We start from the raw sequence: 18596 nt of genomic DNA on the forward strand, positions 1-18596 counted from the left end.
AGCCATGAGCGGAGATCATTCTTTAATATGCTAATTACTCCAAATAGCTAACTGCTTAATGCACACACACACACGCGCGCTACGCCAATGCTTTTATACAACAACCTATTATGATATTTTCTATATTAAATTGCTACTAACTGAAAATTAAACCTGTTACCTGTAGGCCAACAAAAAAAAATGAAACAATGAGTTATTTTACCTGATTGAGGTTCTGTTAACTGCAGTTATTCATGAATAAATAAAGATATCAAATATCTGGTTGAATGTTTTCATTGTTTATGGAAAAATAAACTCTTGACTTGAACATTTAAATCATCACTACGAAAAGATAGAGAAACATACAAGAAAGATTAAAAAAAGACTAGTAATTATATACACATAACGGAAATAGCTCCAGCTAAAATAATCTGCAATTAGGGAGACACCATTTGTACAATTCAGATTATATTCAAAAGTATTAAATTGTAAAAAAATATAAAACACCCAAGACCATAAAAATGTGACTTTCTGCACCCGAAGGACATATTTAGCATTTTTGTCCTCAGAGCCGCACTACTGGCTATTTGGAATTCCTGTCGGTGTAACTTCATCATTCGACCTTCTGGTGTCTCCCCTCATAACAATTATGAGTTTTTACCTTCACGAAAAGGTGATTTTAAAAAGGGGAAAAAAAACAGACCAAGAAGAGCAGTGACAACACAAAAAACAATAAGGCAACCTGGTTTTCAGTGCTTAACGCTCAGCATTCATTTCTTTCACAGCTTCTCTCCATTCAGTCCGCGAATTAAGTTCTCCGTGCAGACAACACGCCCAGTGATGCTGTGTGTGTGTGTGTGTGTGTGTGTGTGTGTGTGCATAGAATGAATCAGGTCTTGCTCTCTAGTCTCCTCTCCACAGACCTCAGCAGTAGCTCAGCGTACTGCTCCAGCAGAGCCCGGGTCTTTTCCCCTTCACCTTGGACCCCGGGGTCCGCCCGGGCCGGGTGAGGCAGAGAGTCCAGCTCGGCCTTGACCGCGACCAGGGCCTCGGACAGGATGCTCCTCATCTCCTGCTGGTCCTCGCCGAGCCGCCGGTCGCTTTGAAGGACCTGGGATTCAACGAAGACGTGGATGTGACAAACAGACAGAAGACATACATGCGTGCACCTGGAAGAGGACACTGAAATCAGGGAATAAAAAAAAAAAAAAAAAAAACTACTTCCACCGGCGGGGAATCGGTCAGTTACGCTCCAGGCGATCGATATTAGTTTAAATGTATCGATCCGGTTCACCAGACAAGTAATAGCACCACGTTCCAACATTAGAGAAGCAGGAAAAAGCTAAATGTCGTCCCAACACATAACTTTGTTGCCAAGGACTTGATGCTTTGTGTCGATTGCCTCCATTAGTGGACCTACTGCTTCCTCTCATCTAAGCTGAGACAAATGGTGCATTAAAAGTAAGTGTGAAGGGACAAATAAAACAACAGTAACACACACACACTGACCGTAGAGTAGAACATTGCGGTTTTCTTCAGACTGTTGCGAAGCTCCGTAACAGCCTGCCGACAAGTTTCCACGGTGATGGAGGGATCTGCAGGGAGAGAGACAGAGAGACAGAGGGAGAGAGAGGGAGGGAGGGAGGGAGGGCTCTTTCAAGTCGCGAAATCAGAGCGCTCACAAAGACGCGCACTGCGCAGCGCCCGCACACGGGCACACAGTCATCGAGCCGAGGCGCTGAATGCCGAGCGAAAAAGATTGAAGAACGTCGAACAACAAGGAAACCCGGCTGCAGCACGAAGCCACAGAGTGGGCACTTGTGTGAAAATGATTCGACAGTTTACTTCCTCCGTCAAAACACAGTTGTGGACTGGATGCCATTGAACGGCATTTATGGTTTCTGTGTTCTCGAATGGGGGGTGGTGGGGGGGGGATTAAATCCGTTATCATCCACGGAACAGAAGCGTGAAGAACAGTTATTTGAAGGTTCATCTCGGTATTTAAGCTCTATCCGACACCGTCACCTAGTATTTTCTAACAAAAGCACTACGAGAGCACACTTCAAAAGGCCGCGGACTCACCCACGTCCTCCGAGTGGGAGGCCCCGGGGGCCGAGGCGGGGACAGGAGACAGACGTGCCGGTTGACAGGCGCGGCGACGGGGGAGGGGGGAGACGGCAGCGACGGACGGGTTGGGCGCGGCGCCGCCGGATGCGCGCGTCAGTTCGGGCAGCAGAGGGCACTCTTTGGCTCCGGCACTGAGGAGACATGTGTGTGTGTGTGTGTGTGTGTCAGTCTGAGTTATGAAAACGTCCCGCAGCTGAATGTTCAAGAAGGCTTGAGAAGGAGCACCTGTCTGAGAGCGAGTCTCCCTTCTGCCTCACGGGGAGCGAGCTCGGGAAAGACGCATCCAAAGAGCGATGCCTGCCCGCTGCTGAGGACGACAAGAAGGACGCGCTGAGTCACGCGCTGAGTCACGCGCTGAGTCGGAGGGGTTTCCTGGGCTACGCCTCACCTCTGTTCCCCGGCGCGGGGGCCGCGGCGTCCACGGGGGGGTCGGAACACCCCGCCTGCCCACTGCCGGGGCGACCTGAGCTCGCCGCCACCTCCTCCAGGCAGAGGCTGCGGCGAGGGCTGAGCTGCTGCCTGGGCAGCGGGATGCGGGAGGGCGGGACGCCCTGCGGGGGGGAGACTGCGGCCGCGGGACGTGACGACAAGGCGAGCGAGGCGAGGGGGGCCGGCTCGACCTCCGGCTCCCCCGGCGACCTCCCGTCCCGGGGGGAGAGCGGCGAGCTGGGCGGAGACCCCGGCTGCGCGGCGTCCGCCAGCGAGGCGGAGCGGCTGCTTTTGGCCATGGAGCTGGCCGTGGGGTTCATGTAGGAGTGGGGCCGCAGCTTGGGGCTCTCCCACGGCGGGGGGGAGTCGGGGGACTGGGAGGACCCGGTGGAGGGCGAGGAGAAGTGGAAGGAGGGGTTGGCGGTGTCGTGGTACAGGGAAAGCTGCTGAGGTCTCTTGCGAGTTTCCCTCCGGTCACCGGAGGTCACGGAGGTCACGGAGGAGTGGAGAGCTGGGGAGAAATGGGGCCAAATGCAGAGTCTGAGTAACTTATTTTGAATAAATTCACAGAAAAATGCTGTTTAAATACAGAAATGGCAGCACGAAACCAGCATTAAAGTGACGCCGAGACGTACATTCTGAGGACAGGTTCTGGACAGAGTGATATTTGGACAGCGGTGCTTTGGGCGGCGGGTTGGACGTCCTCCACAGGTGGGTCCGTGTCGTCTTCCCCTTCTTCGCGGCAGCACAGTCCGCAGCATCTCGCCTGCTGGGGGGGGGGAACGCGGCAGCTTTAAGATCACATCGGATGGCAAACACAACCGAGAAATTCATATCTGACGATTATTGTTTTTCTTGTCTTCTTACTTTGGCCCTTCGACTCGGCCCGGCGACACCGGGAACCCGTCCGCCGCGTTTCCGCTCTGATTGTCTTCCATCAAGGGCCGTACCTTTGACACGGGGGGCTTAGCCGAGCGGCTGCATTGCTCCTTCACGGCCACTTTGGCGAAAACAGGCATGCCCCTACACGGTGAGGCAAATGCACAATGTGCAAAGGTCACATGATGAGTTCATAGAGTAGTTTCACGTTTTGGGAAACTTGCTCATTTGCTTTCTTGCACAAAGAGTAGCGTCTGGACACTAAATGCTGCATGAAGCCGCCTAGCTTAGCTTAGCTGAGCGCTAGCTCCACCAATAAAGGGCCTTCTCCTCCACTCCATCTATGAGCGTTAACTATTTTGCCGGCCCTCCGTCGCCGTATCCAGTGCTAAGCTAAATAGCGTCCGGTTGTAGCTACATTCTCATTCTGTACGGGCATGAGAGTATGAAAAGGAAGTACTCTGGAAAATACCCCACTGGCGTAGTTTTAACATTTAAATTCCTAAGTGCTAAGCTAAGCAAGAACACTCAGAAATGGGGTCCCCCCGTGTCATGCTCCTTAAAAGGTCGTTAAATGTCTTGCTGCACAATTATTGATGATACAAATAAACAAGTGAATGCTTCAAAGGACAACAACCCCCCCCCCCCCCTTGGAACCCACACAGGACTACTCAAACACCGAAAACAACATCATTTAAGACTGACAGCTGGGCTCGATCAGGAGGGTCCACGGAGGGTTTAGCAGAGCGTGGAGCGTGATTCCACACGGGGGTTTGTAATTATCACCTGTGAATCCACACCGGTCAACGGGTACCTGTCATTGTGTCCTCGGGCCAGGAAGCGTGAAGACATGCTGAGCCGAGGGACCCTGCTCCGCTCGGCTGTGGACGCGCGTCGAGAAGAGGAAGCGGGGAGAAGAGAAGCGTAAAGACAAGACAGAAAGATCCATGTCATTTGCATGTGAGGTCATTTAGGGAAGGTTCATTATTAGGCGAATTAAGGTAAATGCTCATTGGCCTCTGCTCTCACCCGCGCTGCACCCCTCATTCGGCGTCTCGGCGCTCTGCCTGAGGAGATCTTCCTCCCCGTCGTCGTCGCCTGCGGCGTCGGTGACTGTCCTCAGAGCGCGCTCCATGCTCGTCACTTCCTCCCTCTCGTCGGGCTCCTGGTCGGAGCTGCCGGGGCTCAGGGACTCCGCGTCCGCACGGCCTTAAGGTCAAAAGAGAAGAAGGTGCGAGTGAAGACCAACCCCTCCCTGGCACCTTCGTACACCTACTGCACACAGCCGGGGGACACGCAGGCTTACGCAGTGGCATCATTTCCCATGTTTCTGTCAAAATGCTAGTCTCTGTGTGATTAAATCCCTCTCGGCGGGAATCAGCTTTTCTGTAATTTGAAGAGATCATCGTGGCTGTCATGTGAATGGTGGCTTTTCATCTTAAGCACTTGACAAACGTATGTACGATAAGTATAAATATGTACAACCTGCAACAGAGCGGTGGACAGATTTAAAAAAAAAAAAAAACGGGAAACTTTGACATTGATTGAAAGAATTCCTTAAACATCGGCCTCTCATTCAAGCTTACTGCAGAATAGAGAAAGAATTAAGCTAAACCTCCACTGAAGGCAGCGAAATAAAATGATTCAACTAATTAGAGCTTAATTTAATTTTGGGCAGAGAAAAGCATGTCCATCGCAGTGTATTTCCTGATGGTTTCAGTCGTAAATGCTCCAATTACACGTCCGCAGAAGTGTCTCTAAATACCAAAGTTCACTTTTTTGTGCCTTTCTTTTCCTTCTAGCTAAGTGCAACGATTGAATGGCGGATGAATGAATCTCAACCAGTGTTGTGCTTTCGCTTTGACTCTAATGAGGACGATGACGTCATGTATCTCATTATTTGGGATCTCACCGCGCGGGAGCCGGTCGGCGCTGGAGTCCCTGCTGCCGTAGCCCAGCGAGCAGGCGCTGTCCGGGCTGCGGCTTTCCTGGCCCTCGCTGCGGCTCCCTCGCATCCTGCAGCGCTGCTCCTTCACCGCGTAATCGCTGGCGTATGAAAAGTGGGGGGGGGGGGGGGGGGGGGGCGAGGGGGGGGGAGACAATGAGGGACGAGGGCGGGGGAGACAATGAGGGACGAGGGCGGACTGAAAACGAGAATAGAAAAGCTCTTTTGTTCCCTCTTGAGTGGCGGAGTGAAAGCACGATTTACCCGCCCCGCTGACTCGCTGAGTGGCGCTCGCCCTCCTCGGGGTACAGCACGTCTGCGCCCCAGCCGCCGCCGCCCCCGGACGGGCGCGAGGACGTCCAGTCGGCACGCGGCCGGGCCCGACGCCTGGCGGCTCGCTCCTCCGGGCGCGGCTGCGATGGAGAGAGAGAGAGAGAGAAATGAGGCGACTTAGCGGCACAATCCCATCCTCCCGCTGTGTCCCAGACGTGGACTCACGCGTACCAGGCTGCACGTGCTCAGTCCCTCTCTGGGGCTTTTCTTGGGCGCAAAGGTCTCCAGCTGCCTCAGGTCCAGCATGGATTTCACCATCAGCTCCAGGGGGCCCATGCGATGAGACCAGCGCCTCCGAGGGCGCTTGGAGGAGTCCGGTGGGTCCTGGCTGACGGATGGGTGCTGAAGGGGGGACGTTTTGACACAATGAACCACCGCTTAAGACTAAAGGGAAGGAACTAGGAGTAGAGCATTGCGCTTGTATGCCTCAGACAGAGACGGCATGCGGCAGTCTAAAATGTTTTCACTTTATGATCAGTTCAACGTCGGGTCCCCTCGACCTGTGACCTCCAAAATCTAATCAGCTCAACTAGTCGAGGGGGGGGGACTGTGAAGGGGTTCACTCTCAGTCTTTGCTGAATCTCACAAAAATGATGGCGTAGTCGTAGGGATTGTAAGTTGGTGCATTTTTATTCCTCTTCGTGGAAAGTGCCAACCAGTGAACACAACATTACAGGCTAAGGAAACTCGGTCAAAATACAAACAAACAAAAGAAATAAATCAAAGTCACCATCTCGCTCTCTCAATGGCCTTTTCACATAACCCACCACAGCCACCTTTCAACACAAAAAACACCCCACTGACCCTCCTGCCATGAGGAAGTCCCCTTAAAAACCCTAAGCCCCTCCCATCAGGCTAATTGACAACCTCTGGCAGTGATTGCAGGCAATCACTATACCTGCTGGTCATGTTCTAAACTGTTTGGTGGTGTGTGTGTGTGTGTGTGTGTGTGTGTGCGCATATGCAGCCAGTGACGGCCGCTCCGTCACACCATCCCTCTCCTCCCGGAGGTTGGCGATGTACGGCAACCGTGATAGGTAGTCTGCCGCCAAGTTGTTTCTACCCGATCGGTGTCGGATGACAAACTTGAAGGGTTGCAGAGATAGATACCACCGGGTGAGACGGCTGTTGTGGTCCTTCATGGAGTTTATCCAGGTTAGAGCCCGGTGGTCTGTTTCAAGGTCAAACTCTCTGCCCAATAGGTAGTACCGCAGACTCTCCAGAGCCCATTTGATGGCCAGACCTTCCTTTTCTACTACTGAGTACCTGGTCTCCCGGGCGAGCAACTTGCGGCTTATGTACAGAACCGGTTGCTCCTCCCCTTGGTCTCCCTGTGTGAGGACTGCACCAAGGCCTACCGCTGATGCATCCACCTGCACCAGGAAACGTTTGCTGAAGTCCGGACTCTTAAGCACTGGTGGGGAACATAGCACAGCCTTTAACCTTCTGAAGGCCTCCTCACATTCTTCCGTCCAGACGATGGGATTTCTCTGCTCCTTCTTTGTCAGTGCCGTAAGTGGGGCAGCGATGGTGGCAAACTGTGGCACAAACCGCCGATACCACAGCCACCTTTCAACACAAAAAAACCCCCACTGACCCTCCTGCCATGAGGAAGTCCCCTTAAAAACCCTAAGCCCCTCCCATCAGGCTAATTGACAACCTCTGGCAGTGATTGCAGGCAATCACTATACCTGCTGGTCATGTTCTAAACTGTTTGGTGGTGTGTGTGTGTGTGTGTGTGTGTTAGTGCGCATATGCAGCCAGTGACGGCCGCTCCGTCACAGGGACGTAACGCCTTCTGATTAAAAAACGTCAAAGCAACAGGAACTGGAAATTAAAGTGGACAAGCCTTCAAAGAATCAGCCTTTACCCAGATGTGATCTAGTTTTAAATTCCCACACCGAAGAATTTAAGACTAGATCACACTCCACTTAAGACTCATCAGGGTGCTCCCCCCCTCCTCAGAGAGGATTTAATCCCATGTGTGGTGGTCTGAAGCCCAAGATCCTTAAACCACTTAAATCCTTCTGAAGAGCTGACGGATGAATCTGATGGACAGTAGACTGGAGCCGCTTTACGTCCTAAGTGAAGCTTGTACTGATTATTATTATTACACGCTGTTACTAATAACTATTTGTCAGGACGTGAACTAAAAGGGAAACATTTTGTATTTATGTTTGGTACTTTCCATCAATGGAATCAATGGAATCATATTTTTTTTTAAAACATCACATTCTGAGTATATTTCTATGGGATTAACAAGGAATACAAGCCGAGATGACGACTCTCATCCCCTTTCATATTTGAGCATTGAACTGTTCAAAACTGATCAAAGTCTAAATAAAAACCACCAACCTTTGTCAGCTCCCAGTTCTGGCCTTCATCTGATCCACCTGTTGCTTCAAAGAGCACAAGAATCAGAAGCCTCAGAAATAATGAAATAACACTCCTTTGATGGCTGGGTGATTTTTTTCACTCGCATTTTTTGGAAGCCGCAGAGAGAATAAAAAGCCGAGCTCGGTAGAGACGGCGGACAACACAAGGGACACCAAGACGGGAGCCAGCGCCGTACCTGCGTCCTCCTCCCCGCGGCTGCTGTCGGAGGAAGCGTCGCTCGCGGTCCCTTCCGGTCGGTCGGCGTCCTCGGCGGCGTCCTCGTCGTCCTCCGCTCCGTCTTCCTCTCGCTCGAGGTCGCTGTCGGAGGACGAGGCGGCGCGCGCCTCCCGCCTGAAAAAGGGCCGAAAAAGGATGAGCGAGGGTTCACTGGTGTAAACGTGATGAGAGAACCTTCCTTCGGGAGTCAATGGGTGCGCGTGCGTGCGTGCGTGTGTGTGTGTGTGTGTGCGTGTGCGTGTCACCTGAGACCGGCGGCCCTGCAGGGCGGTGCGTTCGGGTGCTGTCGGAGCTCACGGAGCCTCTCGCCCATGCGGGCTGTGAGCTCTGGAGCCAGTCGCCACACAAAGATACAGCTGGTAGATAGAAAGCATTCAGGCATTAAAAATTCAACATTTCATTTCAGCTCGACTTTTGAGTGTCTCACACCCCCCCCCCCCCCCCCTCTTTTCCTCCGGCAGCAGAGGGTGAGAATGAGATTAATTTGCGGCCCGATTCCCGGTTATCTGCTGGTTATTCCAGCATTTGGATGTCTCCTCGTGGTTAGGTCTCTCATTCTAAATATAGAGCTAATGCTCCGTGTCTTTTCAGAGATACAACGTAGTAACAACATTATAATTTGCGGGGATCTTCGGTAGCAGCAGCGAGTGGTCCGTTTCTCACCTGTCCCCGGACACGGAAATCAGGTGCTTGCAGTCGTTGGTGAACTTCATCCCAGTGACGATCTCTGCAGGACAAAAAAAACACGGCCAAGCTCGTTAGCATTTTATCGTTATCATCAAAAAAGATGAGCACATTTCACAGTGAGGAGCCAACAGAAGAGTCTATGATGTGAGTTTGAAGGATCCAGGTGTGGAACAGGCCGAAAGATCAGACAGCTCAGTAAAAGCGGGCCACCACATCGCCATGGCGATGAAGGAACTATTCCCTGTAAACAGTAGGTAGCGTAGCATAGAAGTGCTAATGCTAGTTAACGATGTGCCAACATATCCTGCAAATCCACCAAACTCGCCTGTGTACAAAACATGTGCACTTGCGGTGTGTGTGTGTCCTGTTACCCGAGTGCCCGTCCATGGTGGCCACACACTCCCCGGTGTGGAAGTCAAAGATGCTGATGTTCTTATCGGAGCAGCTGGTGGCCACGTATTGACCCGACGGATCAAGCTGAACCTACCAGGGAAAAAAGGACAAAAGAGTCAATACTGGGTAAATATAGCAGGTGTAGAGGGTTGGGGGGGGGGGGGGGGGGCAATGGGGGCAACGGTTACCCTGAGCAGACTCCCGTCCTCACTCAGCGAGCCCTTGTAGATCTTCTTCTGCTTGCCACTGCTGATGTTGAAAACCCTGCAGTCGGTAGAAAGGGAAATTAGTCTTTGTTTTCCTCACCGCACACATCTTGGCTCCTTCGAGAACACACACACGCACACACACGCACACACACACACACGCACACACCTGATGTAGCGGTCCTGACAGCCGACAGCGGCGTACTTGCAGGTGGGGTCTACATCCATGTCGCACGGCGTGCTCTTCCTCACCGTGTGGTGGGAGCGCCTGAACTCCGTTCCTCTCTCGGTCTGCGAAGCGAACAGAAAGCCGGGGGATGAGCTGAGAAGATCCCCCCCCACCCTCCCCCCCACCGTGTTGTGTTTAAGATTCGAGCGTCGAGGGCCACTTCGCCTTCGTTTGAAGCGGATAATAAACACATGAAACGCAAGACGTTTTAATGTCAGGCAGTTAATACGTTTTGAAGTTTAGGCCATGTTTCGTGGCAGCACAGAAGATGCTCATTTAGGTTCTCCTGGGAGCACGAGCCGTCACAACAAAGTTTCTAAAACGCTCCATGAATGAGATTTTACTGAAGACTAACGAGCCATTGTTCACTGTTTATTGTGCTGTGGAGGAACTTATTGAGCCGCTGCCGTGGCCTCAATCGGGTCTTAAGTCTGCAAAGAATGTTGTTATACAACTCTGTCTGAACAGGGTTCAGTTGTCCCAGTGACCCTGAAGGTATCAAGAGGAAAGTATACAACCAAAAGGTAGGGGCCGTCGAGTTGTATCCACAAACAGAAGCTAACAACATTGTGTTGCTGTTTGTTCAGTGAGGAGAACCGACTGATTAATAGTTCATTTTAGTCAAAAGCAATGAAGCAGCAGAGGACGCTGAACCAGCATTGGCGCCTCAATGAGTCCTCTGTGGCCAGAAATAATTGTAAATTATATTTTGTATTCCCTCAGATTGTTCCTCTGCAGCAAAATGAATCAGCAGGAAACCAGGAATGTGTGAATTTGTGCACTTTCAGAATGAGCCAAGCTAGCTAGTTTCCATCCGTTTTAGTCTTTTTAGTCTTTGTGCTATGCTAACCAGCTAATGGCTCCAGCTGTGTATCAGGGGTACGGATGCGAGAGCGAGAAGGATCTTCTCATCTAACTCAATCATTACGTAACAAGAAAACCCCTGAATAAAACACGTGTCCATGAGATATTAGAGGGCGGGAGCTGCCGGATCGCGTCTTCCTCAGCCTCACCTTGAGTGCTGTGCGGAAATAGATGCTCTTGTCCGCTCCACAGCTGATCAGCCTCACCTTGTTGTCATTGGCTGCGAAACAAAGGCCCATTTTAAATACGTTAATATGCAGGCCAGTCTGCATCAGTCAGTTACAAATAGAGTATTTTAAGAAGTCTATCGTGATGACAGATGATAGACTTAATTAATGATGCGAGTATACAAAGCCTGCTTACACATAGACAGTTGTAATCTATCATCTAAACAAGCACAGCTGCAAGCGACATGAAGGAGTGCGAGTGCGAATGGCGGTGAAAGCGAGGAGGAAGCAGGGACTCGCTCACCGGCAAAGCGGACGGCTGTTATGGACGCGGAGTGCTCGTCGAGAGTCTGCAGCAGAGCGTAGTCCTCCTCGGCGTCCAAGACGTGGATCAGGCGGTCCCTGCCGGCTGTGGCCAGCAGCTTCACACCTACGAGACGGCGACGAGACGGCGACAAGACGGCGACGAGACGGCGTGATTCGCACTAAATCGCGCAAAAAAATCCCTGCGGATACCGCGTTCCCTCCGGAACCTCGCCCCCCCCCGCACCGCTCACCCGTTTCCGGTCTGCTGAATTCCAGGCAGAGGATCTCGGCGTCGTGGGACTCCACCCTCAGAATCTCCTCCAGGCTCCTGAGATCGTGAACCCTGCAGGTGGGGGGGGAAGCAAACGAAGACACCAATGGAGCTCCACTCAGCCGCGTCGCCTCCGGCGTGCGTGTTTTCGAGCCTCTTCCCCCCCCTGTCCTACCTCAGCGTGCCGCTGCGATCCCCGGACGCCAGGTGTTTTCCGTCTGGACTGACGCTGATGGTCCTGATGGCGCTCCTGCTTTCCGCCGTCTGTCCGTCCCCTTGTTTGTCCGCGCCCGTGTTGGTCAGGCATTCTGGATCCTGCAAGGCGCCGGTGTTCCCGTCCACGTAGATCACGTTCAGGAGATCCTGCAGAGAGAGGCGAGGAGGAGGAGGAGGCGGCGGCCCGTCACGAGGAGGTTCTGCGCGCTTCCGAAGCCGCTGAGCGCTTTCTTCCCCCCCCGATGAAACTCACACTGCTGAGGACGTTGTGCGAGCGAAAAGGAGCTCGCGTCCCGTCGTCCGCGCGCCACAGTCTGATGGTGTTGTCAGCTGAGCAGCTGAGGAAGGCACCAGTGGACAAACCGGCTCCGAATTCTCCGGGAACATCTGGGAACATCTGAGGAAGGATGAAGGGAGAAGGTGATCAGGGGAACATTGATCACGCAGTACTCCAGTGAGGAGGACGTAATAATTAGCTCATTTCATTTCAAAATGAACGTTGTTGGTTGTGAAAATGTGGCTGAATTAGGAATCCTCATGAATAGAAATAAGAAAGAACCCCTGAAATATTTTATCTACAATGAAGAACAGAATTGTCTTTTATCGCCTGTGGTTTGCAAGTGAAGTCCACACTAGTCAGAGTGTACTATTGGTCCTGGGTGAAGTAGAGAAATGAAGCACTCAGGCCTGCGTGTAGCTGGGCTAACAGGGCCAGACGGCACGCATCGCTCACAGAGGTCACACAGAGGTCACAGAGGTGCGCAGCGCTCCCTCGTTTACCTCCAGGTCCCCGACGCAGGCGGCGTGGAAGAGGGCCGAGTGCACCTTCCCCACCCTGTCGACGTCGCTCACGTCCCACACGTACAGACTGTGGTCGCTGTAGACGCAGCTGAGCCACTGGCTGACGGGGTCGAAGGTCACCGCCACGGCGTCCGGGTAACGGCCGTCCGTCTTGGCGGAGAACAAGTGGCTGACGGGAACGAGGTTGAAATACGTGTTCAAAGAAGATTGAATTTCAGATGTTTTTCATAGAAATAGTTGATACACTTTGACCAGGAGCTTCCTGAATAATCAGACCGGCGCGTCACCGCGTTCCTTCTTCTCCTCACCCGGGCTCCGTGATGGCCGCAACGTCGCAGCCGAGCGGGTGCGGCCGCGGCAGCGTGCCGGCGAAGCGGAGGTCGGCGCTGCCGAAGGCCCGCACCGTCCCGTCGGCGCAGCCGCAGAAGACGGTGTCCTCGGACAGAGACAGAGACTGGGCCGCGCTCGTCTGCAAGAGAGACAGACGGATGAGGAACCTCGGCCCCCAATGGCGTCCTGGTGAACAGGGAAACCGAGACACATCCCACCGAGGTTTCAGAATGGAGTTTAGGGGACGGCTGTGGAGGTTACCGAAAGGTGAATATATCCCATTAATGGCGAAGGCAGCTACTCGAGCAAGGAAAAACGAAATAAAACACCGGTGGCATTTATGGCCTTCGGAAGTAGGAAATCTGAATTTTGTTCTCAAACAGGCTTATTAATGTCAAGCTTAACGGAAGAGTTGGCAAAAAAAACTGCTGTTCTGGCACTTCAACTCCAAGAGAGGGGGCAATCTACATGATTAGTACAGAGATAATATGTCGACATTAACAATGTTTTTTTTTACTTTCTTGCCAACATGAGGATCGATACCGGTTAGCTCAGCACAAAGGCTAGAAAAAAAAAACCCAACCTAAATCCACCCAATGCCAAAAAAGAACATTCAGACTCGCTTTTACCTTCAGACAGAGGCAGGCCTGCTGAAATGATGTCACTCTATTAAGTGGAGTGACGAGGCCCGATCAATATCCCCTGCATCGCCCCAGTATGGGATTAATTATTCATTGGAGTGGTGGCAGCTAAAGAGCCCAAAACCGCTGCGGGATGCTTCCTGCCACTCACCCGCAGGTCCACCCACTTGTCCAGCATCCTCTCGCAGTTGAACTCGCACAGCAGGCCGGAGGAGGTGATGCAGAAGGTGGAGTCAGAGGTGGAGCCCCGCCCACAGGCCACATCGCAGAAGAAGTTGTTCCTCAGCTCCCCCAGCAGGCCCGAGCGGCCCAGCAGCGGGACGGGAGCGCTGGCCTGTGGTAACCGCAAGTGGAGGTTTTCAAAAAGGTTCTTCTGGAAAGCAAAGTTCATGAAAGAGGTGAAATATTCACCTTGCTGGCCGTGCAGTGGTCCAGATACCAGAACTTGACGTGTCTGTTCCCCACGGTTACGAAGTAGGAGCTGTCCTCGGAGAAAGACACACCTGTCACCCTACTGGACACCTTGTTGGCAGCCACGACAACGTCTTTCTGCAGGAAATTTTGATGAGAAATGTAAGAAAAAAAATTGTAACATTCGCGCCCTTTTTCCTTTTGTTCTGATCCAACCCGAGACCCAAGACCGTGGAGAATCCTCACCGTGAGTTCACCACGCGTTTGCACCTCTACAAGCGGCGCTAATTCCCCAAAAAACGAGTCCTTTGACATGACAAGAAGCGCGTGAGGCGTACCTTCCACACCCAGACGTTGACCATCATGTCGTGCTGGTTCCCCACGCTGACAATGAACTTGCTGTCGGGGGAGAACGCCACGCAGGAGACGCCGTATTTGTGCTCCTGGAGCTCCGCCACCTGCCGTCGCTCCGCCACGTCCCAAAGTCTCACCGCCGGCAGGTGTCCGCTCTGGTGAAAGGAGCGGAGGAATTGCAGTTTTTAGTCTATGTTCTTTCTACCCGTCCTCTGCCAGTCCAGTCCATCCAGGCCTCAGAGATGATCCGTCTCCGTCCTCTGCTCACTGTATACAGTTTGACCCGCTCGCAGTGCTCTCCCTCCCGGGATCAAAGGGTCAGCGGGCTATTTGCGTGGCCTCTAAATTTAAAGCGGCAGAGCGACCTTTGAAAGGTCATAATCGAGAGGAAGGTGAGGAGAAAAGCAGCTTGGATACTGAACAGTGGATGACATTAAACTAAAGACTGAGCTGCATACAAAGGAGACAGAGAGAAATAGGTTTAACAAAGCATGATGCACCAAGCTGTGGTTGCTGACACATATATTAATATTTGACTTGGAAGATCGACCTGTAAATTTATATTTTCAGTAGTTATATGTAACAAATGCAATATGGCGAGTCTACAAAATCTGGAATTCGGTTCCTTTTAAATTGAACCAAACGGACTTTCCTCATCGCATGTGTTCTTTTGAACTTCAGCCTCTGCCGCCATGGCAACCACCGCGTCCTCATCCACTTAAGCGCAGGTCTTTAAGCGGATTCGATTGGCCGGGGCGGATTAAGTGTCCGAGGCTCACTGTGTGAATGCAACATAACGGCACCACGCCACCAAAGGATAGACGCACTGAGAGGACTCACCTCTCCTGTGACCAGGTACTTGCCGTCCGGCGAGAAGGCCAGAGACGTGATGGTCTTTCTGTGAAAAGTGAGAAGAATCGATGGAGACGGCCCGGCGTGACAGGACGTTTTCACGGTTGGACGTTTGAAAGCAGATTGTGTATGTGTTCAACTCACCTTGACGTGTTGATAATGTGCTGCTGTCTCTTCTTTTTGGGGTTCAGCAAAACCACCACACACCTACAAAAGGAAAACCAGAATCAGAACTGACCTTTTTTTTGTATATATTTCTTTTATTGAAGTGATGATTTAATTTTGCAAATCTTACCAACTTTCAAATGTTTTTGATAATATTAGATTCTGAGTATTTGCAAATAGTTGCAAATACAAAGATTCCATTGTTCATTAAACTGCATTTGTTAAGTGCATACTTGTGGTATCGTTTATCATACTTACCGATAATAATGCAAATCTACTCATTTCCGTAAGAATAAACTTTATACAGATACAATTACAGCAAGACAAAAAACATTGTACATAATCATGTATTGTCTTTTCTGTTTTTTTAAATGTTTTATTTTACTTTTTTTTACTTGAACCAAACACACAAAATATTAAAATTATAAAACCTCCAGCGACCACATTGGAAAGGGAAATTATTAAATATTGAAGGAGACTAACGTTAAACCCTAGGCCATGGCCGGTTAGCTTAGCTAGCATAAATGCTAAACAGCTAGCTAGCCCGGTTCTGTTCGACGGTGACATAAATAACGCAACACGGCGCAAATAACAAGATTGGATACAACCCGATAGTTCGCTGGCTGTAGAGAACCTGGTAGGTTGCGTTTGTAAACGAACTTACATTGGAACGAAGACAAGCTAGCTGTGTCCACAGTTTACGGTGTTTAAAGCTAAAGCTAAGCTAAGCTAATCGGTTTCTGGCGCTATCTTCAAATTTAAGCTGCAGACACGACGGCGTCAAAATAATCCTTTGAAATTCGAGAAGAAAATGTTGAGGAGGAAATCAAATTAAACCTTTAAACAAACATTGACCTACCGTTGTTTTTGACAATTTTTTAAAAATTATTTTAGTACTTCATGGTGTGTTGATTTTGCCCAAACCACGCCCCCTTTTAATGTAATGATTATTTTAGATATTAAATTATTCCTGCCATCGCCGTGTTGTTTCCTAACCGAGACTTCCTCTTCAGACCGGCCTTCCCGGTGCCACAGTTAGACATTAATAAAAACTGAAATGGAGGATGAGTTGCCAAACTGAGCAAAACACACAAACACACGCAGACACACACACACACACACACAAGGGCACATTATGTGCAGAGAAATGCATTACACAAACACACACGCAGCCTTCCCTGTCTCTGAGACACACTGTAAACAGCCGTCGACCTTCTTGGGATTAATACGGCTTTGTCAGAAGGTTTCAGAAGGAAACAAAAGGGCCTCAGTGCATTGTTTCTGTTTTCACAGTCTGGATCGAAAATCCTCCAACCTGCAGCTCACATTCCTCTCATTCTGCAGCCAGAGTCGCAGTCTGCACAGAATGAACAATACGGCACAACGCTCTTCACATCCCCGACAGAGTCAAGAGGAAGCCTCCCCCCCCCCCTCGGGGGAGAGGATCAAAAGAGGCTTTGGGGGTCCTCTGATGAGAAAGCCCACAGAGTTCTCCTCCTCAGTTCCCTAGAGATAGTGCCGAGCCAACACACACACTCACACACACATGTGCAAATTTGCACACTAAACGTCAGCGTGAGGCACATACAACGGAGGGGGAAAGCGCTGAGAGGTCAAAGGTCAGACAACGAGAGATAAGGATGCAGAGACATGGCCTCTCTCTCTCTCTCCTCTTACCCTGCAGGATACGCGACTAGTCCGGATCGGGGGTCGCAGGTCAGGCCGCTGTTTCCTGAAGCTGTGATTCCGAGAACCTTCTCCAAAGTCACCTGTGCGGGCACACAGGTTTGTTTTTTAAGGATTTGATTTCAGTGAAGTGGACGTAGAGAGACGGGGAGCGCGGCGATCGATCTGAGGACCGATGTCAATGAGTCAAAGACAGAAATTGATTGATTTGGTTGCAACATGTGAAGACGAGAGCTCGGAATCAACATGTGTGTCCTCTTAAATTCTGCTGTTGTATGTTTTAATAAACAGGCCTCCTGTAATGCTTACAACACTTTGATGGATCAGCTTCATGTTGTTGCACCTCACTGTGATAATCTAAAGTCAAAGTAATTCATTATTTGTGCAAATTTGGATTTGTTCCACATACTTTCTTGTGTTCAGCATTGACAAGGTTCAGTAGACCAGAACCTTGAAATGTATTGTACATAATATTATTCTTTTACATGTATGAGATGTAAAAACAGATGTAAAATATCACTAATCAGAGCAAATTCTGGTTTTCGAAATAGGGAAAAATGTATTTGGCATGAGTTTATAATTTCTATTTGGTAATAACGCATTTGTAAATTTAAGTTATTATTAATAAAAGTTGTAGATACATTTGAAAAGTTAAAGTTAATCTTAAACACTTAATTTTACGGCTGAACAAAAGTTGTTAATGGATGATCACTAAAGTTCATCCACGCCAAAAAAAACACACTAGTTACACTCTATAAAAGGTCCCTTATTACAAGGTGTTGACCTCCCCTCTTTGAGTGTAATTTAGCGTGTCGATTTCTCAGTAAATATCGCATTTTCGGCCTGTTTCTCATAACGTTCGGATCGATAATCAATGCACAACATCTACGATGGATCTCCCCTGGGGGGGCGGAGGGGGTTACCTGTCTGCCGAGGCTCTCCCGGCTCTTCCTCTGCTTGGCTGACGGGGACCGCAGCAGCAGATTCCGGATGCGGCTCTTGATCGTGGCCCCGTCCCCCGCCATCCTGTCCGTTTGGTCCCCTGCGCGAAGGACTGCTGGGGGGGGCTTGCAGAAAGAAGTGAGTGAGCAGTCTGCCTAAAAATAAAAACCCGCTTCTCCTAGCGGAGCACAAGCTATGGAGGTGCGAGGAGGTGTGACTGCGCTCCTCCTGCTGCCACCAGCTGATCTGTAGCTGCAGCGGCCTCGTGGCCACAGCAACGATCGCTCTGGTTTTAGTACCTAATTGATTTAATGGGATTACGGAGAGGAGAGAGAGAGGGCTGCCCGCCGTCTGAAGGCTGCATGCCGGATGTTTGGGGAACGATCGGGGTTCTCTCCGCTGATTGGACGGTCAAGTCTTATCTTTTGAACGCATTATGGTCCATTTGTTATTTTAGACTGTGTGCAAATTGTCATTTTGTGGGAGATAATGAATCATTAAATCCGCCAATCAAATGCTGAATAGAAAATCTTTTTTCTTCTTCTAAGAGAAGAATGTCTCGCACTGTCCCAATTAATCTAAAACATTATCATCATGTATTCTGATAGCCATGGAGAGTCATTGACATGGAGTCATTGGCACTGCTGTCTCCCAGTAGCTTTCCTGTAGATAGACCACGCCCCCCGAGGACGCCAGACCAATCAGAATCCTTGAAGGCAACGCCCCATATTTGTAATATGTGAACCACTGATGTACTTTGTGTTGGGTCA

General features: G+C 50.5%; 1 protein-coding gene across 3 annotated transcripts; it reads right to left on the minus strand.

Annotated features, from left to right (window-relative positions):
- Positions 1-255: 255 nt before the first annotated feature.
- Positions 256-18051, minus strand: LOC119194529 (mitogen-activated protein kinase-binding protein 1-like). 3 transcript variants are annotated; one of them, XM_062559544.1, is made up of 33 exons: positions 17808-18051; positions 16876-16967; positions 15178-15240; positions 15022-15079; positions 14166-14336; positions 13828-13965; positions 13568-13750; positions 12754-12914; positions 12425-12614; positions 11898-12041; positions 11604-11791; positions 11409-11500; positions 11156-11281; positions 10834-10904; positions 9761-9882; positions 9574-9649; positions 9364-9475; positions 8969-9032; positions 8551-8661; positions 8265-8419; positions 8048-8085; positions 5864-6034; positions 5624-5772; positions 5327-5460; positions 4444-4623; positions 4229-4295; positions 3403-3558; positions 3171-3304; positions 2495-3046; positions 2332-2413; positions 2062-2237; positions 1489-1574; positions 256-1090 (listed from the first exon to the last, which is right to left on the minus strand). In XM_062559544.1, exons 1-33 carry the CDS (start codon positions 17907-17909, stop codon positions 869-871), a joined length of 4566 nt encoding a protein of 1521 aa, XP_062415528.1. In that variant the 5' UTR covers positions 17910-18051; the 3' UTR covers positions 256-868. The 3 variants fall into 3 exon arrangements, with proteins under 3 accessions (XP_062415528.1, XP_062415527.1, XP_062415526.1); XM_062559543.1 differs by lacking the exons at positions 15022-15079; positions 15178-15240; positions 16876-16967; positions 17808-18051 and having other exon boundaries at positions 8048-8091; positions 14166-14484; XM_062559542.1 differs by lacking the exons at positions 15022-15079; positions 15178-15240; positions 16876-16967; positions 17808-18051 and having other exon boundaries at positions 8048-8091; positions 13828-14484.
- Positions 18052-18596: the final 545 nt, after the last annotated feature.

Source organism: Pungitius pungitius, chromosome 20 (assembly GCF_949316345.1).
Source record: "Pungitius pungitius chromosome 20, fPunPun2.1, whole genome shotgun sequence".
In the NCBI taxonomy this organism is placed as follows: Eukaryota; Metazoa; Chordata; class Actinopteri; order Perciformes; family Gasterosteidae; genus Pungitius; species Pungitius pungitius.